Below are 24,799 nucleotides of genomic sequence, written 5' to 3' on the forward strand. Positions count from 1 at the left end.
ATGGAAAATTAAGTCTCCTTCCCAGAAAACTAAGCAATCAAAGATGCACATCAATTACAGCACTCAGAAGTCGATGCAAATTTTGCAGCAAACAGTTTTTCATAAAATCCAATATCTTTGCTTAAACGTCAGGTTGTCCGGTTTGCCAAAACTAATTCGTATGACTTTCTCAACTTTTGCCGTTCACTGCCCCGTTTACCAAAAAATATATGAAACAAAAAGTTTCGTCTTCCTCACAAGTTTTCCTGCTTTTCCTCAATGATTTATTGGACAAAATGGTTTTTGTTTGCCAGTCAGTTCGTTTGTTTGCCTGTTTGTGTGCTGTTGTTTTGGGTCTTTCACTGGGCCAAAGGTAAAAGAACTTTGGAGAGTTTGAAATGTTGCCAATATGTTTTTATGGCCTTAGCTCGTATATAGAGCACAAACTATGCCACCTATTCGGTTACTTGAAAATCGAACAAAATTTGGTGGGGATGTGAAATTTTTCACAATTTATCCGTAGTATTCTGCGCCGAAGACAGAAAAATTGTAGAGTTTAGTTCCTAGCTTCGATTTGTGAGCAGTATTGTGCTTAGTTTTTAATTTATTTGCTCATTTGTATTTTGAGTCTTTTTGCGTTAGTTATTGGTTTGAATTTTTATTTTAATTTTGTATTTTAAAGACTTAATTCGGTATATAATTTTTGGTTTTCAATTATTGTTTAAAACATAAAACAAAATATTGTGCAATATTTGATTGCAAACAATTATCTGGAATTTAATAATTTATTTTTTATACTCGGTTAAATTTAACTGAATTTGTTTAATATTAATTTATGTCATATTTGGGTTTTTCGTTTTTATCGAAAGACATTAGGAATAATTCTTCTATTGAAGGTTTTAATTTTTTGGAAACACTATTTGCTGAGCTTACATTTTTGGCTTGATTTGTTGTTGAATATTTGTGTAACTTTTTCTTTGAATTTTTCTGCAGTTTGTGCACATTCCATTCCATACATTCGCTCTTGGCCTTGTTTATTCAATCCGCAACCCGTTACTTGCCACGCTTAACCGACTTTCCGTTGTTTACCCAACAACTTTAAGGTCCACCGGTTCGTTTTGGGCCTCCTTCAGTGCCACGGAAAATCACTCATACGCACTGTTCACCCACTGACACACACAAACAACCGACCGAACGCGTTGCTCGTCTCTGGGATTTTTCGGTGAGCGTAGCACCATCGAGCCGCCTCAGTGAACGGATGCTGGAGCTTGACTGAATCGGCGTGGTTAACTAGCCAGCCTTTCGACGTTGGCCAGACCTACTACAACATCAGGCCAGAACCGACGAGGCCAGGACGAAAAAATCGGGGAGCGAACGAAGCTGTCCGGAATGGCGGCAGAGATCCGAGGAGGTTGGCAGAGAGCTTCTGCCATTACAGCATCCCTGCGAGAGCTTTCTTGGGCGAGCTTTGGCTTAAGAGAGACTGGCGCGCGAAAGAGAAGTTCCGAGAGCTTTGCATCCACATTCAGCGCGCTGAAAAGGACATTTACTGGGAGAGAGCTTTTCTTAGCTTTCGACTTGACTTTGTTTACTATTTTTAATGGTCCGTTTTGAACACCATGTATTTGGAACCATCTAAGTAGAATTGGGGTATTTGCTTACATTTTAAACGTACCTTTATATTTTTAAAAATTTAATTTGATAAATTTCATTCATCTCTAGCATCTCATGTCTTTTTATTTATTTTTAAATGGGTAACCATTAAATAGGTTTAGTAAGTTACGTTTTTGTAGTGGGAAAAGCAGTAACTAGTTAGTGGACCCCCTCTATCATTATGATCAACGTACATTGCAGAGCAGAGAATACCTAATCACGGTTGGCTTGAAAGCCAATCAGTGAACTTGAAGTCCGAACTGTAGAACCGATTTGCTGGGCAAATGAAAAGCTGGCCTAAACGCTCAACCGTGGCCAATGTACTAATTTGTGCACATGGTTGACTGGCAGACAGCGCTAATTAAACCACACGGATGGCAGCCATGGCGGCGAGCAGTGTCCAAAAACCAGGACATTAAAACTGATATAAGGCTCTGGAAAATCAAAGGAGCAGGGCCAACATTCCCCACTCACACACACAAACACACAAACAGGCGTTGTTTCAACTTGCAAGCCATTAACTGCTTTGTTTGCCCGAGGGTAGTGGATGGCGAAAATGGCTGGAAAAATTGGGCGGTGGCACCTTCATTGTATAATGGAGGGATGCTGCCTAAATGCAGCCCCGTGTCCTGTAAGTGACACGTAGAGACAATCGAATTGTGATTTGCCAGCGGGCGGAAAAGGTAAGAATCTGGGGCGCCCCGTGTCCATGGACCACTCTGTCAAAGTGGCAGGGCCATCCAGTAGCCGTCTGCTGCTCCACTTCCTTCGACTGCTTTTGGCCATTAAGTGGCGCACATGTTTGGCCCACGCCACTGTCCTTCAGTTCACTCCACTCTACTCCACTCCACACCGCTTCACTCCACGCACTTTGGAGCTGGCCAAATGGGTGGTATCCAACGCACAGGTGTCTCCAGTCTGGCATATTTCATATCCGTTACTTACTCCTTCTTTGGAACTGGGAAAATTTCGAATAAAACAAGTCTACAGTGGTTCACCAATACACAGCAAAGTTGGTCAAATTTGGACCATTTTGATATGCATTATTTTTAACTTAAATATTTTTTTAATTAATACTCTTATAGAATAAGAGTTACAAACATTACTTTTATCCTGCATTTGGACTTGAGGCGAATTTGCTGTTTCTATAATTTCATGAAGCATATCTAGTGAAAGTTGTGATGAATTGAAAGTGGAGGGCAATAAAATGAGACTGAAGGCGACAAGCTTGTCAAAATAATTACTTAGGCAGTCATATGGAAACCCAGTTTATCCCCAAGAACCAGGATAGTCACTAAGGGGAAACCCACCATCCCCACCTCCGCTGCTCGGTTGTTTGGGCCAACTTCGCATGGTAGTTGCCCTGTTAATTTTGTATGGTGCCGTCATAAAGGACAATCTTGGAGATTTGTAAAAAAGTTGCCACGAAATAAGAGCGAGCAACAACTGTGACAATCTACATAAAAGAGCGACTCGCAGACTTCCTCAACATTTTACCGCCCCCGTATCGTCATCATTGCTTTATTTTTCGCCCTCCACTCTTGGGTTGAAGAAACTTTCTGTGTGTGTGCGCCGAGTGAAATAAAAGCTGAAAGTAAGGACGAACAAATCCTCGCAGCTGTCCTGGCAACCGACGCACATTTCTCTCTGTCATATATCATAGATTTGTGCGGGGTTTTCCCAGCAGCCGAGCAGCCCCTGAGTGGTCAGTCAGTGTTGTGCCCGTACGTTTGCCCTGCTCTTTCTTGAGGGGGAAGTTTTTCTTACTGTTGTCTCTTATCCGAGTAATAAACTTAAATTGTTATTTTACCTTGAAAGCGCCACAAAAAGATTTACGGTCGTCTTGGCACCTACTCACAACCCCCTCACCTTTCTTTCTTTGCGGTTCTGTTAGCGTTTTTATGCTCATTATTCCGCATTTGAGATGCTTACTTTAGCTATATCTGCTCCTTCCCATTTACAACAATTCCATTCTTTAAGTTCGCTTTGCTTCTGTTTCTGGCAAAAAGCTTATTTTGATTTTCATTTGCTTGCTTGTTGTTGTCCCATATTTATTAGGCTTTATATTGTGATGTCTAGAAAATGTGCAGACAATTTATACATATCTACAACCCAAAAAAACAAAAAAAAAACGAATTCGGAGCCAGGGGTTTTTGGTGATTTAAGCCGAGGGCAATAACGATCTCATTGCGGTAGGCATTTTACAGAACTTTAAAGGGCATAATATAAATGCAGCAGCATATCTATGCTGGTTGCTCGTAGATTAAAAGATTCGTTGGAAGGCATTTAACAGGTTGAAGGAATCCTTTCCAACAGTATAAATAAACGATTTAATAAAATATCACATTAATGTTAAAATGTTAACATCTTGGAAATATTGAGATAGTAAGGCAGTTAAATTAGCCACAGCAGCTTTGTTGCTTGCCTATCTCCGTCTCCCACACACTCGGTTTAGCTTAGTAACAGGTATCTGATAGTCGAGGCAATAGACCATGCTGTCCTTGGAATTCCGTGTAATTTTTTAACAACCAAATGTTTGTTTTTTTAATACCTAAACTATGAATTATTATTATTATTAGATTGCGCTCCCATAAATGAATTTAAAAACAAGCTTGCAACGCCACTTCAGTCAATGCCTCATTATTATCGCATTACTGGCGACGAAGTTGGCCCCACGATGTTGGATACTTTTGTGGCCATGGCTGTCAACGCGGCTTGGCTGTTCGCATTATTAATTAAATGCAAAATGTTTACACTAATAATTTCAGCATGAATTTTCCGCCCCCAAATGTTGGGGAATATCGCAAACGGAAGGAGCCATAAATTTCGCCTTTGCCGCGTTGCAAGATGTGCGTTGCAAGTCGCGAGTTGCAGCGGCCACAAATTGTGAGTTATCTTGGGGCCCCAGGACGGCATCCTCCTCGGTGGTTAAGGTTGTTCTTGTTGTCGCTGCATGCAAACACATTAAATTAAATTATTGCCACTGGTCGGCTACGTCCCAACGTCCTTGCATCCTTGCTCCTCCGTTGTCCTTGTCGCTGTCGTTATTGTCCTCGCCTTAGTTCAGCTTGTCGTCTGCCTTGTAGGGCTTTTCCCATCGAAATAAGCGGGAAGTGGGAAATGTGGGTTGTCCTATGCTAAACGGGGAGCTCATTTTGCGCTTTTGGGCTGCGACGCGTTTCATTAGGCATTTACGCATTGGGAGAGGGACACGAACGCGCACAAGGACAAGACGGATTGTTCCGAAGGGACGTATTAAAAACTATCTTGCCGCATTTCGTTTGCTGGCCCAAAACTCCTAGCTGGTCGGGTGTAAGATGCAATTATATTTAAGTAGAAGAGGCTTTGAAAAGTTTCAGATTATTCGCAATTTAAATTTTACTTAAAGGTTTTGGGCAGTTTTATTATTGTAATTGTAATTGTTTTTAGCTTAAGCGAAAAAAACAATTGTTATTATGCAAAAATCAATGTAACTCCTAAAGCGCCAGAAAAATATATATTATTTCATCTTGTTTTAAGTAACAATTAAAAATGAGTTGGGCGTAATAAACTAGGTATAACTGGTTTAAATTTATTAAATTTAAATCAAAACTCACCCAATTAACGCATAGTTTTAAAATACCTTTTTGTAGTTGCTTAATTTACTGCTAATATCTGGGTCTCATTTTCAGTTAACGCTGAAGGGTTTTTGTGTGTGCTCATTATCTGTGGCTGGTAACACACAATATTTTTAATAGCCGCGAAACGCAGCAGTTAACAAAGACACACACTCCGCTTTCTGGCGCACTTTTTATGGCCAATGTAATTTGGTTGGCGCTCAGTCGTGCGAGTCGCTGACTTTGGTCACTCCTTCACTTGGACTTGCGAAGAGGAAAATTCGTGGCGAGCTTCTGACGAACCAACGCATTAGCAACTTTTACCAGCTTTTCACGCGTTTGAGGGCGCACCATTAGCAACTTGACTTTGGTGACTCAAAAGCATTTTAATGAGCCACCAGTTGAGGACAGAGTTCCTTGTGTTTGCTATTTTTATTACCCCTCATGCCAAGCAGCAATTTCGGCAGGAAAAATGTAAATTTTTCTTGAGTGACCGTCGCACAAGTTGCATATTCATGGCAGGAATAAAAACACTAATGCATTTGCGTGCAGGAATTCCTTTGCATATTACATGCTGACCGGGCCAGTGGTAAAGCAGAAATATGTGAAACATAAATTTACTCAACACAGAAATGCACTTTGCCAGAAGTGCGAGGAAAACCCGATCAAAGGACTCCTCCCTCTGGACTAAGTCTTGGTCAAGCTCGATGGAAAATAAACAAGAGTTGGCGAATAGGTCGAGAATCTAACAATACAGAGTTCACAAGGTTGGGAGGGAAAAGTAAAAACACTCTCGAAAAACGTAATGAAAATTGTACATCTTCAGACGCAGCTAAGAAAACATTGGATGGCTGAGCAGAAGTGGGTTAATTTGCCAAAGGATATGGGGTCATATGTGTGTGCATTGGCCCACTCACATAATTGCCAAGCGTGCAAAGTTTCATTGTTATGAGCGCTCTGCCTTTTGCTGGCAAAGTTTTCCTTCCGAGGAAAATGGAAAACCGAGCGACTGAAGGGCAAAAGCTTTTTGCAATTTAAAGCGCTCTGTTCAGCTTTTCCTAACCCGGCTAAACACAATACAATCGCAGGAAGTATGCTTCGACCCCGGACAGGACATTCCGGCGCCGGCAGGTCGGCAAAAAGGGATAAAGAGGTAAAGGACCATATGAGGGAGATATAGCCACATGGGAGGCTGAACGTTATTAGCAGGTAAAAGTTATGCTGAATTGGACATGCACTTGTTTTACTTTTCCAAATAATTGGAGTATATGTGAAATACGCACACGCAAACATACCAAAAACCATTGCCTTGCTGTATCAGTAATGGCACAAAGAAGAGCGGAGCAAAAGTTAATTCATTTTTTTTCCGTATATATGTCTGTGACTATTGAAATGACTCAGCACTTAAAACAGCCCTACATATTTTCAAAACCATGTCCTTGCAGACTTGAAACTGTAATGTTTTTGGGAATTTCCCTCCCATCAATGTTGCCTAAACTCTGATTTTCCGTGTGCCACTTTCGATATGGCGGCTGTCAGTGTCAGCGTTGCATTGAGAGGATCTAAGGACTAATTAGCAATTTATTTTTAGCATTGGCCGCATATTAAGTTTTTGCACAAAACTTAATTCACATTGGCAGCGGCGGCAGCTGAGGGTCTCGAGTGCTGCAAATGGCCGCCAACATGCAATTAATTGTGTCATTGTAGCCATTAACCAGACAGTTGAGCAGTAACCCAATTTGTTCGCCTGATTGTCGGCGGAAGGTTGTGGAAGTTTGTGGAAGGTTGGTTGTGGCGCGGCGGCCACTTGACCGCCCCTAATGGCCATGGTCGGCAGGCAATATTAGAGGGGACTGCCAAGGCAACGCGAATGGGTTCCTTGTGTGCCAGTTTGCAATTAAAACGCCCCTAAAATGAAAGTATATGTATGTGTGTCTGAGTGTGCGAGGAGCAAAATGAATGTAGGGCAGGGCAGCAGGGTCTTAAGGTTCCTGCCAACTTCTGCCAACTCATGCCATATGTCTTGATATGTCACTTCTCATGCATAATGAACAACTCCTGTGCTCCGTACCTTTTTATATGTGCTCACAACTTGCATGCTTAATGGGATTGCTCCCGAGATAAAAGGCTGAGAAGTCGATAGGGAAGAACATACGCAAAAATACGCGGACAAATTCTTGCGATTAAATGGAATCCAAAATTAGCTTCTAAAATATATTTTAGGACTTTTTTTTATGGTAAATTACTTTTTCAATGCGTACCTAATAAATAAATACAAGAAAAGAGGAACACGTTTTTAGCATATCCGTATGATTTAAAATAAGTAAAGTCATTAAAATATCCAGACATTTTTCATTGGTGGTTGCTTGACAGATCTTCGGTTTGTAGTTTGTGGCTGATAGAAATGGCGTGACAATCTTTTGCACAGCTACTTCGTCACTAAACTATGCATGATTTATCCAAAATTCCCTGTCAGTGTTCCTAGTGGTCCTAAATAGAATATTCTAGGGTTGGGTTCATACGAATATCCGCTTTTCTAACTGTTACATATTTTTTATTTTATGTATCCTTTTAATCTGCCAGTAACAGGTATGCCCAGCATTGGTCACAGTGTTTTTATTTTCTCTTTTAAATGCACCTAGCAATGACATGGTAACCTTATCATCAGCATTTGCCTTGCTTAAGGGATAAATCTGGTTTACAGCAATTATCTGGGAAAACTAGACTTTGTAATCAAACGCTCGAAACAGATATAATCGTTATTAATTATCATTGGCCGCATACGTGACCAATGTTTGTTGATGATGCCAACTATATTTGATTGTCAGAATTGACTCACTGGCGAAGTAATTATATTACAGAGGCACACGTTGATACAGTATCTAACCGCTAATTAAGACAAAGTTAAAGGGAAAATAACGGTCATGCCATCTCCCAAATACCCTCAAATACCAATCTAACTATATACGTTGATTTTACTTCCTGTAGTTGTCATCAGTTCTATTCAACTTCTCAGTAATTGAGTTATATTTTTTATATTTTTTCATATTCATGTGTTCTATACTTTGTCCAGTATTATATGTTTTCACTCAAAGCTGTTTGAGGTCCTTGAAGTGCATGTAGTTATCTTTACGTTTTCTCCTACGTCCGTACATAATAAAAACAGACTGAAAGAAATGTATCCCCCAAACTACTGAAGCAAATATTATACACCGTACAGTAGAGTAAGAGAGTTTTCTGGATTCATATAAAGACATGTCACATGTAAAAGAAGGCGAAGTACAAATACTCTTGATCAGGACATTTCCGCCCATCTGAGAGCTAGAGAGTTATGATTGGATATCGGAACTAGGCAGTTAGATCGTCATTACAATCTAACTGCAAGTTTATTTCAGAAGATTTTCACGCCCACTCAAGTGACCTAAAGCCTTCCACAACTGTTATGCCTACCCTTCTGAAAAATGTTTACTTTTTTCCCATCTTATCCTTTGTCTGTCCAATCTTTATATGCCATACAAATTAATATGGCCATTCAAATCACCCAAAACTGTGCACATTTTCGAAAATTATTCCGTATTTTTTTAGAAACGAAGAAGAATTTTTAGTTTTTCGAGTGTACCCTACAAAATTTGGTATCGAATCTTATTTGTGTGGATTTTTCATTAATATTTTGTCAATCGACGCCTTAGTCTGTTATTGCAAGTTACATGCCCTGCTGGTCTGTATTTATTTATATTTCCAATTTATTTCAACCACAAAATATGTATGTAAAAGTATATTACTAAGCCCTAATCTTTTACTTACGCTCGAAGGCAAATTTTCTTTCATCGATTAAGGTTGTGAGGAAACTTTATTCATTTGCAACCCGGGTTTTCTCTTCTCATTAAACTGGCAAAAGGGGATTTTAGCACTGAAGGACGATGACAGCTGGTGCCATGGATAAAATGGACACGACAGTATCTGGCGAGGATATCTGCATGCAATTGTGACTTCTCTCTTGGACGACACAACTCCTTCTCGTCCATAATTTGATCGTTAAAATGGCCAACGCCGCCTTTGCATCGTTTGGCAGCTGCAATTAAATGTCCTTTTTACGATTGTGCAGAGATGCAGCCGTCGTAATGAAATTAACAGCGGCTTTTCTTTTTCATTTCCTCTGGCACTGACAAACGATCGTTAGCCCTTTTCCCCCGGCGGTTTCCCTTGGGGCTTTAAAACGCCACTTAAGTGTAAAGTACAACTGGCCATAAAGCTCGTTAAATCGCCAAGAAATAAGCATACATGTGTGAACCTCTTTTTCGTTGATATATTTTCCTGGATGGATTCCTTACATGACAGGAACAAGGACCGCGATGAAGTCCTTAAGCGGTTCGTGAGTGCGTCCATGTTCGGGCGTTACCGTCAACCAAAACGAATGCGGATGGAGGGACAATTTAAGTGCCCAACGGGGGATTTAAATTACTGTGGCGCCTTAACTGAATTGAATTTCAACAAAAGTTTCACACACGTATAATTCGGCAATTAATTACGGTAGTATCTCTTTAAATTGGGGTTTATTTGTGTTCTTTTTAAGTAATTTGGCTGGCACTAATTATTGATAGTTTAGGTTTGAGCTTACTGTTAGCACTTTGTTCCCAGAATTACTCTAGGTTCAATAGCCTTAAAGATGGACTTCTGAAGTACAGCTCCACATACTCAAATCTTGTGTCCACCTATCTCCAAGGTCTTTCCAGACACCACATTTCCACTTGGAACTCACTTGGCACGCATTTCCGAGGCACTAGACTGGCCACAGGTGGCACTTTAATTTGCACCTTTCAGAGGCGCCGGGAGCACTGTCATCGCCGGTGGCCTCGCCCAAAAGTCACCCGGGAAGGCAGCTTGGAGGCCAAGAGAGCCACTGTGTCAGTGGGACCCCCAGGAGCACGCCGGGCACACGAGCACTAAGAGGCAAGGTGGTTCAGGAAGACTCCAGTGCGCCGGGGAGTAATTAACACTGCGACGCTCGCTGCCACTGAGTAAACAATGGCCAACGGAGCCGCAGTTGTTAATTACGCCAACAATACGCTGCAGTGGAGGGCGGACCAAAAAGGGGCGTGGCAAATGTAAGGCCAAGCCTAAGGAGCGGGAGAAAAATTAAACACGGGAAGTGCAAATTACCGTTTGGAGGAAGCTCACACAAGGAGCAGCCAAATGAGGAAGAGACCCCTTAGAGTAAGCTTGAGTATCAGTGTATGGAAAGACTTTTATACTTCTGACACGATTTTCGTGAAATGTTTTTAAGTATTTAATAAGCTTAGCATTAATAAAATTATTTATTTATTTTTAAGTTTGCATGCCCTGATAAATATTTTTAAATACAATCTCACATTCTTCCCAACAGCTTAAGCTTAAAAGCTTTTCCAGAACTTGTAAAACGTTCCCGTCGTATGAAAAATACTCCGGACCATCAATACCTGCAGGAGGCCAACAAATATCATGGACAAAAATTGGGCCCACGACCAGTTGTTGACCATGGAGTAGGTGGACTCGGCCACATTGCGATCCCTGGCCTCGATCGCTCGAATGAAGTCCTGAGTTTGACGGGATCTCATGAGGTTGACATGGATCTTTCCCATGTAGCTATCGATACCAGCATAGGCCACGTCAAATTGGTAGTCGGTCAACATTTCCTGGCGAAGATCACGCAATTCCCGCTCCTCTCGGTCGGCCGGAGCTACTTCCAGGGCGAAGGAAACGATCTTTTGGTTAAAAGTGCTGATTGTATTATCGAAGCAAAACTTATAAGAGCCCGTTTCGTTGGCCTTCATGCTGTGTTTGCCCTTTTCCCTTTTGATTTCATTTATCAGAAGCCGACGAATCGGATCCATAAGGTTGAAGTTGACGTGGGTTTCGCCGAGACCTCCGTGTATCACCTGATAGTCTATGTTTATGTTCTCGGTGGTGGCAATCGGCTGATAAAAGCACTCCTGACGGCCAGCTTCCACGAATACAGTCAGTTGTTTGTTGTGCGGCTCGGCATTGGAAAATTCGAGATCCAACAGCAGTGCCAACAAAATAACACGGGCGATTCGAAACATTTTCGCGACGCTTTGGCAATTTTACGACTCGAATTGTTCGACTGGTTGGTGTTCGTTCGGTTGCCTATTTTACACTCTGTCTGTATTTAGGGAAGTGAAGGGAGTAGCCTCCTTAATGAGGAAAGGAAACATTTGGAGAAAAGCTGCACTTGACGGGGGTCTTTTAAGCTTATTTAATATTTCTATTGACTGTATAATTTTTAATGCATACGACTTACACTATAATAAGGACCGCATTTTATTTGAAATTTTCAGAATATCTTTTGGAACTGAACTTGGAGTTCTACTTGTGCTGCAGCTTTTGTGCAGTGCATTGCCATATGGCCTTTGGAGGAACGTTGTGTGAGCGCATAGTGCTAAATGCTGCTTTTAATAGCCAGCGCCAATTGCCACCCGTCCCCCGTCCCCCTCGCAATCCCATACCACATATCCCCTTCCCATCCACCCACCCGACTGGCAAAACTAAAAGCAACTGCATCAAAAGGAATATGAATTGAGGTCGATGTGTAAATATTTGTCAACGGTAATGGAAATTTATGCTACCGTTGCTGCTGATGCTGCCAAAGGTGGGCGGTGGCTGGTGGAAATGGCAGTGGGCGTGGCACTGGAAGGGCGGCGTGGCGAGTCGAGCGCTTTCATTTTTTTAAAAACTGTCGGCGACGCAGCGTGAGACAAAAAGTACGCTAAAATGTGTAGCAGTATCGAGGAAAATGCTATACTCTTTAAGTACTGCAAGAATTTTGGAATTATTAATAAGAAAACGAATAGGATATTTTTTTAATTTGAAATATTTTTAATTTAACATTTATTTAATTTTATGAGCAATAATCTGTCCTTATCTTTTGCGCAACGATGCGAAATATAAGAAGCTCAGCTTTGTAGAGTATGAATAAAGCACCTCCTGGAGTTTTTTATAAGCAAAAAAATATGGTATAAAAGGAGAGAAACCAACAAATGCTTGCGTTTGGGCAGGGATACTTTACAAATAGATGCAGACTACATAATAACACATACTCATGAAGGAGGAATGCATGTGTAGTTGCAGAGTTTGCGTTTTAAGCCTTTCCGTTGCTTTCCCATTCTCAGTTCATTCAAAGTTCGTTTATTGTACGCCAACATATTATTTAAACACATGAGAAACCACACCAATTAAATTCGATTTTAAACGTTAAATTTAAAGGAGCTACTTTCCTCCCTTCCAAGTCTTTATTGTATTCAATATAACTTAATTTTTTACAAGTGCGTCTTAAGTAAAAAAGTAAAAATCTTTTTTATTTTACTTACGAATTTCATATATTTGCGTATGCCTATTTCAGTTAGTTTCTTAAGGCAGCTTTATTTTGTTTGGAAGGCTCTGGATGCATTCGAACTTTTACTGCCATACGGCACTTCACTTTTAGCTATTTACTCAAAAAAAGTGCGATGAGCGCACAGCAGGCTCTAAACTGCCCCCCTTTCCAGTTCAAACCAACAGTAATATTTTTTTAGAAAGCAAAAAAATGCACTCGCGACGCCCAAATGCCGGAGGCTGGAATACACAGTCGAAGCATGAAGGCTGCACACAGGACGCATAAAAATGTTGCCTGGGGTCGACTGCAGGTGATGGCAGCTAGAAAAAACTGGCTGGCAATATCAGGACTAGAAAATAGCGAAAGAGTTACACGGAAAGAATCCTTTTTCTAACCTAACGTCAAAAAGGAAAAAATTTAATGAAATTTATGTTTATTCAATATTTAAAATCAATATCTTTTGCTTAATGTATCGGTGAATTGGTTTGTTTCGATTCTTTTTATTGTAAAAGCTTCTCATGTAATGTAATGTAATGTACCACCTCTTAAGGATACGTACATACTATTATATAATTCATTTAATATGAATGTTTTTGTAATTTTCCCTCAGTGTAGATTCTGCGGGGTGTCTTACATTGTGAAATGTGGAAGGCGTTGGCAGCTGCAAAGTAGCCGACACCGGAGTCTGAATCATTGGAGCGCACTTGTGTGCGTTGCCTTTGCCTCTGTATGTGAGGGAATGTGTTTCTGGGTGTGGGTGTGTATGCGTGTTGCTTTAGTTGATTGTTTGCTGGGGGCGCGCCAGGTGTGGGGGCGTTCCGCAGGGCGTGGCAGGTGGGTGAAGATCAAAACCCTGCTGTCGAGGAAGCCAATTTAATTTGATGAAATTAAGATGGCGATAAAAAGATGAGGGCGACGAAAGAAGTGCGCTTAGCTTGCTGAATCTTAAAGGTATGAATAATTTCGATTGAGTTTTATATGAATATTTAAACTATATATTTATTAAGCAGCTACAAGTATAGATTACCTCAATAGTAAGAATGGTTCAATACAATGGTTCTCCATTTAACCACCATTTAACTTATCCCTTAATATTTATTAATTATTTAATACATTTCATGCATTTTTAAGTACATACATATGTACAACAGTCTCATCTTTTCTAATTTTTAATAATATTACAAATAAAAACTATACACCTATTCCAGCCACATATTTTTTTTTAATTTTCTATTAGCGAATGTCCGTGGAATTGCTCACCCCATAAAATCAGAGCAAGTCCTTGACAAATGCCACACCTACTCAGAGTTATGGGCTCAACTTTCTCAGTCTGGTCATTCAGCTGTTGAGCGACTTTAGCTGATGGATGATGGTCCGATCACGGGCCAGAATAAATTGACCCCAAAAATTGCGAAGGTCAGCCACAGAGATGGCTCATGAATTATTAAAGACACAACAACAGCCAGTTGACCCTAATCCTCAAAACGGCTGCTGCCAATGATTGCAAAATGCTAAGCCAAATGGAAGTATATTCTGGGTAAGAAGTCTGTGCGAACCACAAAATTTCGAACGAAAGAACACCAAACCACAAATTCGGCCAGAAAGATGTTTTGACAATTTCCATGGCGAGAGGGTAAATTCCTTGACCAACTCCATTGAGTATTTCTAGGTTCTTCTGCAAGTAGCACTTTAAATTAATGAACTGAGATTAAGCAAGACAAATTGTTGTGGAGCCTGGGGCTTCAGAATATTTTCTTTAGAGGCAAATTGTTTTTCGGTCTCGAAAATATATTAATTTGTATTTTGTGCTTGCCCCTCTTCGTTGCGCCCCAACCGCCAATAAATCTACAATTTATTGTTATTGATATTTGTGTAAGCAACTTTTGCAGGCCCCACAATTAAGAATTTAAGGGGCAGAAAATTGAATGAATTTTCGAAGAAGAAAATCAGTTGACAAGCTTCGAAAATTTATAGTACCTGCAGGAAGCCATGCAAAAAATACGAGTATGCAGCCACTTTCACTTGTGGCCCCAGAGGAGAAACTCCGAATCTCATGTGGAAAATGCATTCAATGAAATGGTTTCCCCATATATTTGTGCTCTCTCCTTTGGTCGTGAGCCAAGCAAATATTCATTGAATTTTGTAGTAACAAACGACAAGTTGTCAGTCAGTAGTCGGTGCCGGTGCTGGGAAAAAACAGAGCTATTTCTAGGGAAAATTTATTGCCCCAATGTCGGACAGGGAAACTCATCAACCCAGGTTCACGAGTGAGACCGGCCGGGAATTATGCCATTAAATGTTTGATTCCCCTTTTTCCTTGTTTAGGTTGGTTTTGTTGGGTTTGTTGGTCAAGCGAGCAGTGCAAATAAATAAGCAATTTCCGACGACAACTTGAACAAGCATAAAATGCAATGAAGCAACAACTTTCCACCGGCGAGGGCGGAACTGTGAAGGCAAGGACATTGGTGCAGCTTTGGAAAAGCTCTCCAAAGTGCTTCTTAACTAAGCTTAAAAGCAATGCCATCGGCCACAGAAGCAACTTCGATTTGGTGTAGAAATTGCAGTTCACTCTAAGAATTGCCCCTCCCACTGAATGGCTCCGTACCACAAGCCGGCATGGCTTTCCTTGACAACTTTTCAGCTGTTATTTGTTTTTATTGCTGTTGTGGCCCATTGAAGTGTGACAAAGTCGCCATCGTTGCGGCTATTAGTTGACTTCAAAGGTGGCCCGAAGGTTGCAGGAAGTGTGTGTAAGGACACAGTCGAAGAAGAGCGCCACTGCAACTGGGTTTATACCGAGCTGGAGAAAGGAACTAGGTTCTAAGCATTCTGTTGATCTGTCAAATCCCATTGAGTTTATTGTCTGTAAGTCTGCCGATGGAGTGAACACTTTGATGCTTCAGGAGTGAGCTAAACTGGAATCACAGTGATAGTTAAACATAAACACTTAGTGATTTTGTTTATGCAATGTGTCTTGTTTAATTTAATGAAATCAAGGCTAGGCCGAAAGCTACAGTATAAGCCCAAGTGTAGAGTTTATTCACTAAAAAACTGCATCTAATCTTCCTAAACACTTTTCCTATTGACCCATACCCACAACTTCGACTTCTGATATTCATGGCCAATTCGCTTAGATCCAAACATAAGCAATAGGATTCCTAGTGTAAGCTTCAAAACGCCTACAGACTCATCGCATAAACGGGCCTGGGTGAAGAGCAAGCAGAGCAAGGGAAATGAGCTGAAGGACTAAAACATCAACTAAGCTCATTTGTGGCCGCAGTTATCCGCAAGTGGCTGCCCAGGAAGCCGCTGAAATCCTTAGCCACCCAAGCGCAACAAAGCCGCGACATCCTTTTCACCTGCTTTCGACTTCGATGGCGAAAGTTTCACATTTCTCGGCACTGTCATCATTTGTGGTTAATTTTGTCCCGCTGCCTGCGCTTATCCTTTGCCAACTGTCACAACTTGGCGACAGGAGCGGAGTAGAAAGTTGCAGTTCGGGCTTCAAGGACTCGGATCGGGATGCACTGGGAATAAAGGATGCTACAGCTTCAAAGAAAAGAGCAAGTTAGATAAAACATCTCCACATAAGGTTAAACATTAATTAAGTGCTCTTTAATGAATATTTATTAAATGATTATCTCATTAGAACTGTGTCATTTCAAATTTATTTTTATTACGTATTTTTCCTTAGTGTTACTACTACATGTCTATTATCCTGACACAAAAAGGGAAGAAGAAGGGAATGCGGAGGACACCGAAGCACAGTGTCTGTACTCTTTTTATTCTCCTAATTTCGGTCGCTTTTCCCGTGTCCCCCGCCTTTCTCTTGCGCTAATTGGGGACACCGAAAATCTATAAACAGTCCTCTCAGTTCCGCAGTCCTTATCGTTGTCCTTGTACTTGTACTTGGTTTTCGGCGTTCTGTGTGAGTACCTCCGCCCCGTTTAACGTGCGTCCTTAAGCACAATAAATCTGTTTATCTCCGGCAAATGTCCTGCGCTCCTCTTAAATCGGGAGTCCTTGTTGGTCTGCTTAAAAGTTAACCTGGCCGGCGATAAAAAGTTTCCCTTTGCTGCTGCCTGTGGTGTTCTCTCCGTTGTCCTGGGTGTGCTGGCAGACAAAATTTGCTGGCTTTTGTGCGGTATTGTCCTTGCTGCCAGGAGTCGGGGATCGGAATGGACACTGAAAAGTGAACCCTCCGCACGGTAGCATCAATCATCGACGGGGAAATTAAATTGCACTTCGGCTTACCTCAACCCGAGAATGGGCTACAACAGCTACAACAAAATTTACAGCAAAGATAAGATCGATCCAAACTGAGACCACATCCCAATACCCTCTACATAAGGTCGACACATAATTAGTTCTTTTGAATCCTTTTTATTGTGACTTAAAAATTTTTAGATAATATAAAAAGGTTTATTAAATTTTTAAAACTTTTTCTACTACTTGTCATGCACATGCTTGTTTTGTTGCAGTAAGTATTAGGAAAATATACCACTTCCTGTAAACCTGGCGCACAGTGAGATGAGATTTAATTAGCCGAATCAAATTTAATCCTGCTAAAACAAGCCGGAGCCCTACATCCTTGAACTATAATCGCTAAGAAATGTATTATTTTCGTAAAGTTTCTCCAGTTTTATGGTTCTTAAAGACTTACCAATGAAGTAAAGAAAATTAGCGAAGTTCATATTGTTTCAGGATGTAAATAAACTGTATATTAAACGTTTTCGTCTTTAAAAACTATTTTTTCATCAATATATTATAACCGAAAAATTTTAATTTCCACACTGAAATGTCTGCTGTTTTTAAATGCCAGCATTGCAAAATATACAAAAAATTAAAGCTTACAAAAATATTACTAAAAATTCCCAGTGCGATTGTCATTAATATTAGTTGAAAATACTTGTAAATAAAATCTTTGAAAGACATAATTTTTTTTAACGAAAGGGTATTATTTGGCCAAAGCCTTAGCAATGATAAAATCTAACAAAAGGACCGAAAGCCAAAGAAGTGACTTTGCCATTGTCCATTTTCCACGAGCTTCAGTAAGGACTAAACCCGTCTACCCAAACGATTCTTTTGTGGCCTTTAAGACTGCCAGAGTTCCTAAACTTTGCCCCTCAAAATTTCCACATGCGTTCCCCTTTTTTTAGACGCACTGCGGTCATTTGCAAGGCTCGGCAACACACCCCACCACCTGTGCCATCATTTGCAACCGCAAAATGGCAAAACAATCAACAAGCAGCACGACGGGTGTGCGGCTCAAACAAGATTTCGAGTGTCCAAACCCACCTTCATATCCATTCCACAACACCCCCATTTCAAAACCCGATCGGCGTGCCTCTGCTGACCGCAACATGTTGCGGGTAAGAAAGGCGAAATTGTTTGGGCAAAACTGCAGGGAAATGGATCTAACGGCGAGCGTAGGATATGGTGTTGGGCTTAAAGGAAGTTATTAAATGATAACTTACCTGAACATTACACAATAACAAGAGAGAACGCTATAGTCGAGTTCCCCGACTATCTGATACCCGTTACTCAGCTAGTGTAAGTGCGAAGGACAGTTTTTAGCGGTTTGTGGGCGTTAGAGTGGGCGTGGCCAAAAGTTTTTTGGCAAATAGATAGAAATTTACAAGACTAATACAAAAATGAAAAAATATCAAAACATTTTTCAAAAATGTGGGCGTGGCAGTTTTGGGCGGTTTGTGGGCGTTAGAGTGGGCGTGGCAACCTGAATCGACAAACTTGCGCTGCGTCTATGTCCCTGGAGTCTGTATACTTAATCTCAACTTTCTAGCTTTTGTAGTTCCTGAGATCTCGACGTTCATACGGACGGACAGACGGACAGACGGACAGACGGACAGACGGACAGACGGACGGACAGACGGACATGGCCAGATCGACTCGGCTACTGATCCTGATCAAGAATATATATACTTTATATGGTCGGAAACGCTTCCTTCTGCCTGTTACATACTTTTCAACGAATCTAGTATACCCTTTTACTCTACGAGTAACGGGTATAAAAACAATCAGGCGTGAAAAAAGTTAATAAATATTAATTCACATTCAATTACCCTTATGTAAAGGTGTAAAGCCATATTAGCTATTGCCCCTAATGTAGACTATTAAATATTAATATTAATAAGCTGTATTAATCAAAGATTCGTTGCGCTCAACCGTAACTAAAAAGTTAACGACACTTATTAAGCAATTCTTAAAAAGCCCTCAACTAGTCTATGAAGAGCTTATAACAATATGAATTTTGGAGGCATCTTATTCGTTCTGGGTAAATATCTCCGCATTAAAGGTCTAATCATTATTTTTCTCATAGCAATCTTGTCGCGATCACCAAGATCTCCAACTAAAGTTGAAAAATGTAGTCCCTTGGATTGTAGAAACGGGGATTAGCTGTATTATGACTATATATGATAAAACACTACTGCAACAAAGTACTTTGTTAATTTAATTAAACCTTACACATCTGGTAAATACATTGTTCTTTTTAATGTAACACTGACGTATTAGCAAGTGATACAGCTGGGAAACTGAAATTAAAGCTGAAAGTCGAAATTAAATATATAGTCTAGCGAAATATGACTGAACATCAAGAGAACTAGTAAAGCAGAATACTATGACTTTGCGTCTATCGGGATGAAAAATCTTTTGGGGGTTAAGTATTACTCATGAGCCGTAGTGATAATAATTACATCACTTTAGTTCAAGCTATGACCCATTTTAGCCCAAATGTTGTATATATACATTACATATATATACATATATACATATACATATATATTAAATATACTATAGATAATTAACTTAATAAAGCTCATCAGCACTGTGCTAATATTATAGTTACGTGTGAAGACAATAGTCTTATAAAGAAATTTAAAAAGTCCGAGCACAGCTTACCCCAAAAAATAAAAGTATAACTTTGTATTCCTCATGCCTCATTACCAAGGCATTTGCAACAAGCGTTTCGGGCAAACCTATTTGTACACGGCAATCTAAGCAAATCGTTTTGTCGAGCTTAATTTGCAGTTTGCCACCAAACGAGTGTCTAACCTGGATCCCAGGCTGACTAGGAGTCCTTCGCACTCGGCTCCTTCTGGCCATCACGGCTAATCCCAACTGACTTGGCTGGGAAAGTTTCCGTTTGGCGCTTGCCACGACGGAAGGCGCCAAGGAAATTCGGTCAAAGGGAGTTTCGCTTGATGAGGAAGTCGTTCTCGGTGGGCGGTGGAACTCACACCACCCTTCACTCTCAAGTCTCCATTGAGCTGTGGGGAAGGAAGGGGGAAGCAGACAAGTGTTGTTCTGCATTGTGTTTTGGCCATTCAAGAATTCCCGGAGCCAGCTCCAAGTCTCGTTGGGCCCGGGCGCAATTGACAATAGTTTTGCACAAACTTCGAAAAGGCCAGTTGCACTTGACTGCCGGCAATGAATAAACTGGAGGTTGTGGGGCGGAAGAGCGTGGGACGTAAAGCGGGGGAAATCTAAATGAAAACAGCGCCAAGGAAAGCATTGGGTCATTGTAATTCCCGCTCTTACATAAATGCCAGTTAACCAGTTTGCCTTGTTGGGCAATTACTTTGGGCCGGGGGAAGTACCTTCTTCTGTTCACAAAACTTTCGTAATGAGTGAACACATTCAATTCCCATTTATATTTTCGACAGCCAAATGGCTTTCTAATGGGCAAAGCCAAAATTGATTTACACAAATTTAATCAGCAATGTATACACTGTAAGAAAAGCTCTACTGCCTCTTACTGTAGTTGCCTAAAAGAGCATTAGTTGTAATCAAGTGTAAATTGATGAGTGACGTTATTATATTTAGTTATATTTTTAAATGAACACAAGAGCCTTTGAAACGAATGGAATATTTATTAGATATTCATGCCGAGTTCAACAATAGGATATGTGCTACAACTGATCGGCAAGACCCAATTCGTATTTTTATTTTATCCTTGATCAGGTGGATCACGGCAACGTGGTCTTGTTGGAGGACATTGATCCGTTCGTAAAAGTACTAAAAGAGCTTATATTAATTATGTGATTATTCATTTACAAATACGTACCAAAAATGATAAAAAACGGTAAAATGTGCATAATGATCATGTCTAAAGATCTGATTTAGTGACGTTCTTCGGTATTTATAGATCAACAAAATTAGTTCCGGAAAATATTAGATTATAAGGTATAATATTCTATAAATAATGTCATGAAAACTCAAATGCCTTTTGGGTTTTTAAACGTGATTGTGCCATAAAATATTCATGTAAAAAACGTGTAAAATTTGGAAATGTATTTTATTATAAAATATAATATAGTATATAACAGTAAAAAATAATAAACGATACGAGTATTTTACTATATTCATTGACCACACTTAATTTCCTAGAGAATAATGTTACAAAAGGTTCCAAAAGTCTTTACCTTTGTGCTTGAAATATATTTCCTGTGAAAGAGTGAAAAAAGCAGGAGGATTTAGATGCAGCTTAGTTTCGCCTACAGTTTCAGCTGTTGCCGCGGAAAAACTTTAAGCATCAAGTGGAAAACAAGTGGACAGGCAGCTGTTGTTGACACCGCCCTTTTTGGACGGGCTAAACTTCACCTAAAATGGGTGAACACTTTTAGGGTCTGAGAACAACAACAAACACGTTGCCGCTAGGTGGCGACACCGTACAGGCAATCAGCCTCAACAACAGCCACATCTGCTGTAGATTTTCCACAAGAACCCAGCCAAATAGAGTGGGGAAAATTTGAGTAGCGTTAGTGAGTCAGATGCCATAAATACATCATGCTGTGGGCGGAAAAAGGCATCGATCAACGGCTTAATGATACATACAGGGCACCACAATGCAAAAGGTTGCTTTGGGAAAACGTAATATTTTCTTATCAAATCAAAAGCTTTGCTTTTATTGTCAAATAATGATTAGAAAAAAACACAAATACATAGTCTATATTTAGTAGCTGATCATTTTTCTAACACCAAATTCGGACCTAAAAACCCCCGAATACATTCGAAATTATTGTGTTCTTACCGCGGTTTACCGCTCCAGCTTAATAGCGCTGTACCCCAGAAACAGACCAAGAAACCAGCGTTAAAACTAAACGGCTATAAGCCAAATTGAAAGAGACCTTGGATTGTAAATGGGTGGCGCATGTGCTTAATAAAATTCCAATTAACAGAATGGACAAGAAAGAAGTGCAACATCATCGCAGTCAGCAGACGATGACAAAATCTCTATACGCCATTGGGATGGGTCTTCTGGGAAAATCGGCGACCAACATGGGTGGTGCTAAAACGAATTTGGAATCGGCAGGGAAGAGCTCCTCAACGAATTATAACAAAAATCGGCTCTATAACGAAAGGCTCGTTGCGATGGCCTCCGGAGCTCTGCCTTCCGTTTCGGAGACTAACCATCATTATAAGCAACAGCAGCTCCTGACTCAACATGCTCCCAAGTGCACTGCCGATCTCAACGAGAAACTAGTAAAGATCAACCGGCAAAACGCCAATAAAGAACTTTCCACCATGCAGGCACGGGATATGCAATCCGTTGACAAAAACGAAGAGGCCCTAAAGGAATTGCAGGAGAGCATTCCGGAAATCAACAAAATCTTCGATGTGCACTGTCGCATCGGCAGTGGAACCTTTAGCACAGTTCTCCTGGGAACCCTGCAGCGGGAAAGATGCCTCGTGGAAACCCAGAGGAGGAGATTCGCCATCAAACATCATAATCCCACAAATCATCCGGAGAGGATTCTTAGAGAGTTGGAGTGCATGTATCGCATTGGTGGAGCGGAAAATGTAATCGGAATTAATTGCTGCATTAGATATAATGAAAACGTGGCCTTTGTCATGCCCTATATGACCCACGATCGCTTTCATGACATTTACAGAAGTCTTAATTTTCCAGAGATTCGCGACTATCTGAGGAACTTGCTCATTGCCCTGCGACATGTTCACAAGTTCAATGTGATTCACCGGGACGTCAAGCCAAGTAACATTCTATATAACCGCAGGACCGGCAAGTTTTTACTCTGCGATTTCGGATTGGCTCAAAGGATCGCCGATGATGGCAGTGTCGTGCAGTCAAGTGACCTCAGCTCCCGGGAAGTATTCACCTTCCTGAGGGACCTGGAGAGTAATAGAAACCTGATGCTGACGGATGGCAATTCGGCCCAAGCCGAGGCTGAGGATTACATGGCCCGTCGAAGGATGCGGGCTCTAGGCGGCGGTGGGGGCGTGGAACGGGCTCTGCCTGGACCTCCGAGTATTCAGAAACTACGCGAGCAAGCGGGTGGCCATTTGACCAAAAAGGATGTGGCCAACCAGAGGGCTGACACCATGAGGCTGCTGAACCGCCTGCGACTCATGAGCCCGAATGTGGATCCCAATAACTACGTGGTCTCCACAAACACCTCGAAGAAGGAGATGCACGCTTCAAGGGCTGGAACCCCAGGATACAGACCCCCGGAGGTTTTGCTCCGACATCCCCAACAATCCACTGCGGTGGACGTGTGGGCAGCTGGCGTTATAATGCTCTCCTTGCTCTCTGGTCTTCATCCGTTTTTCAAGGCCCCCCACGACTGCGGCGCTCTAGCTGAAATAATTAACTTGTTTGGCGATATGCCGGTGCGGAAAACTGCCTTCCTGCTGGATAGGCTGATTTTGCTGGCGCAAAAGGTAAACACTTTGGATCTTCGGAGGGTGTGCATGAGATTTCGCCATGCGGACTTTTTCCTGGCCCCCGAAATACACCGTAAATATCGAAGGCCCGATGGCACCACGGAAATGTGCCGCAGCTGCGAGCAGCCCACGTTTAATTGCCTTTGCAGCAACAGTGGGCATAATTTGGAAAGGTACGATGGGCTGGACATGTTTCCCGCCGTGGCCTACGACTTGCTGTCCCGTCTGCTAGAAGTAAATCCCCAAAAGCGTATCACCGCCGAGGAGGCCCTGAAGCATCCGTTCTTCAGCGACCAGCATCGCATTACGCCCGGAATACCTCTGCACCAGCAGCAGCATATACTGCAGCATCAGCAGCAGCTGAGAGCCAGGGAATCACTTCCTTCGTCGGCGGCCCGAACTCTGAAGGCATTCGTGTGCTATCCCATGGAGTTGGCTTCTACGGCAACACAGGCAGCGGGTAATATCTGACTCTGGTCTCTGGTCTCCGATATTTCTTTGTGTGTATCCTGCCTTCTTTTGAGTCGGCGATTTGAGTCCTGAGAACCAGATGAACTGGAAGAATGCCTTCAGCTTGGCCACTTGTGGGCAATTAAAATTGTATTGTGCACAAACCAAAAAAATTGAATATATCGAAGCTGCAAAATGTTTACGAAATTAACATCAAAAATAAAAGGTATATTTATGTTTTCGTTCATTTCCAATTTATCAAGGCACCTACATCACTTGCGCTATCTTTCTTCTTCAATTATTTTTCTGGGTTTTAATTGTACTCTATTCTACAACGAGCAACAGGAAACTATAGAATTCAACCAAAATTAGAAAATAAATTAAGACATTCTAAAAATGCGTTTTTATTCGACGATAGAATATATTCCACATAAATGAATTCTAAAAAAGGCAATCTTCTATCGTCTTTCAATAAACATCAATGCACAAATGTCGGAACCTATTTCTGCCTTCAAATGATTTTGTGACAATCAGGTTTCCTTTTAATATTTTACACGACAGCCATTTCCACAATTGCCTTTTCTAAGGCCTGAACAGAGGAAACATTTTCCCTTTGTCTTATCAATTTGCATTTACTTTGTTGTTGCACACAAAAAGGTTATGGGAATTTTTCCGTTCGGTTGAGTAATTTTTTCGTTTTGGCATTTGTTTTTGTCCGTCGGCAGCAAAAAATGCATGGCTCACTGCGAATTATGTTGACAATTTCATTCTGTACCCCAGAAAAGAAATCAGATCTCTATCTTGTTTGAATGTGTAAAAAGACAAATTTTGGGGGTGCTGGCAAGTCACCAAGAAAGAAACTTCCAGCTGTCGACGCTGCAAAATAGTTTATTAAAAAGTTTTCCCTCCTTTTTTTATCGAAGTGAAATATTGTTGCGGCCAAAAGCATGCAGCAGTTTTTTCCTCAAAAGCCATATTCAGCGTATTATATTGCATGCTTTTGTGCCGCCGGCTAAATGGCAACAGCCGTTTATTTAACAGAGATTAT

At 41.1% G+C, this 24,799-nt stretch overlaps 4 protein-coding genes and 2 long non-coding RNA genes across 6 annotated transcripts in view; 2 read left to right on the forward strand and 4 right to left on the reverse strand.

Annotated features, from left to right (window-relative positions):
- The window catches only part of LOC120444666, a 118,158-nt gene extending 116,918 nt beyond the window's left edge, over window positions 1-1,240 (reverse strand). Inside the window, exon 1 of the mRNA XM_039624512.1 lies at window positions 913-1,240. The gene's annotated coding sequence lies outside the window, so the exon portion shown is untranslated. The remainder of the gene's footprint in view (window positions 1-912) is intronic.
- A 9,284-nt stretch (window positions 1,241-10,524) lies between these two features.
- Window positions 10,525-11,418, reverse strand: LOC120445548 (transmembrane emp24 domain-containing protein 5). The gene has a single exon (XM_039626020.2). It carries the CDS (start codon window positions 11,306-11,308, stop codon window positions 10,619-10,621), a length of 690 nt encoding a protein of 229 aa, XP_039481954.1. The 5' UTR covers window positions 11,309-11,418; the 3' UTR covers window positions 10,525-10,618.
- A 5,546-nt stretch (window positions 11,419-16,964) lies between these two features.
- LOC120445979 lies at window positions 16,965-17,291 on the reverse strand. Its single transcript, XM_039626711.2, has 2 exons — window positions 17,261-17,291; window positions 16,965-17,202 (listed from the first exon to the last, which is right to left on the reverse strand). Exons 1-2 carry the CDS (start codon window positions 17,289-17,291, stop codon window positions 17,135-17,137), a joined length of 99 nt encoding a protein of 32 aa, XP_039482645.1. The 3' UTR covers window positions 16,965-17,134.
- A 1,552-nt stretch (window positions 17,292-18,843) lies between these two features.
- On the forward strand, window positions 18,844-19,185 carry LOC120445882. Its single transcript, XR_005615793.1, has 2 exons — window positions 18,844-18,892; window positions 18,938-19,185. It is a non-coding gene; the product is annotated as an uncharacterized LOC120445882 (long non-coding RNA).
- A 1,284-nt stretch (window positions 19,186-20,469) lies between these two features.
- Window positions 20,470-20,778, reverse strand: LOC120445895. The gene is made up of 2 exons (XR_005615794.1): window positions 20,684-20,778; window positions 20,470-20,634 (listed from the first exon to the last, which is right to left on the reverse strand). It is a non-coding gene; the product is annotated as an uncharacterized LOC120445895 (long non-coding RNA).
- Window positions 20,779-21,520: 742 nt separating this feature from the next.
- LOC120446469 (cell division cycle 7-related protein kinase) lies at window positions 21,521-24,009 on the forward strand. Its single transcript, XM_039627472.2, has one exon. The coding sequence runs from the start codon at window positions 21,799-21,801 to the stop codon at window positions 23,770-23,772; it is 1,974 nt and encodes a 657-aa protein (XP_039483406.1). The 5' UTR covers window positions 21,521-21,798; the 3' UTR covers window positions 23,773-24,009.
- The last annotated feature ends 790 nt before the right edge of the window (window positions 24,010-24,799 follow it).

Source organism: Drosophila santomea, chromosome 2R, assembly GCF_016746245.2.
Source record: "Drosophila santomea strain STO CAGO 1482 chromosome 2R, Prin_Dsan_1.1, whole genome shotgun sequence".
NCBI classification, from domain to species: Eukaryota; Metazoa; Arthropoda; class Insecta; order Diptera; family Drosophilidae; genus Drosophila; species Drosophila santomea.

What these genes read in the sequence shown, in the direction of transcription:
- LOC120445548 (XM_039626020.2), bottom strand. Translation starts at nt 11,308, where the DNA reads ATGTTTCGAATCGCCCGTGTTATTTTGTTGGCACTGCTGTTGGATCTC.
- LOC120446469 (XM_039627472.2), top strand. Translation starts at nt 21,799, where the DNA reads ATGGACAAGAAAGAAGTGCAACATCATCGCAGTCAGCAGACGATGACA.
- LOC120445979 (XM_039626711.2), bottom strand. Translation starts at nt 17,291, where the DNA reads ATGAACTTCGCTAATTTTCTTTACTTCATTG. An exon ending in TAATTTTCTTTACTTCATTG is followed by an intron (nt 17,203 to 17,260) that starts GTAAGTCTTTAA and finishes TACATTTCTTAG; the next exon opens with CGATTATAGTTCAAGGATGT.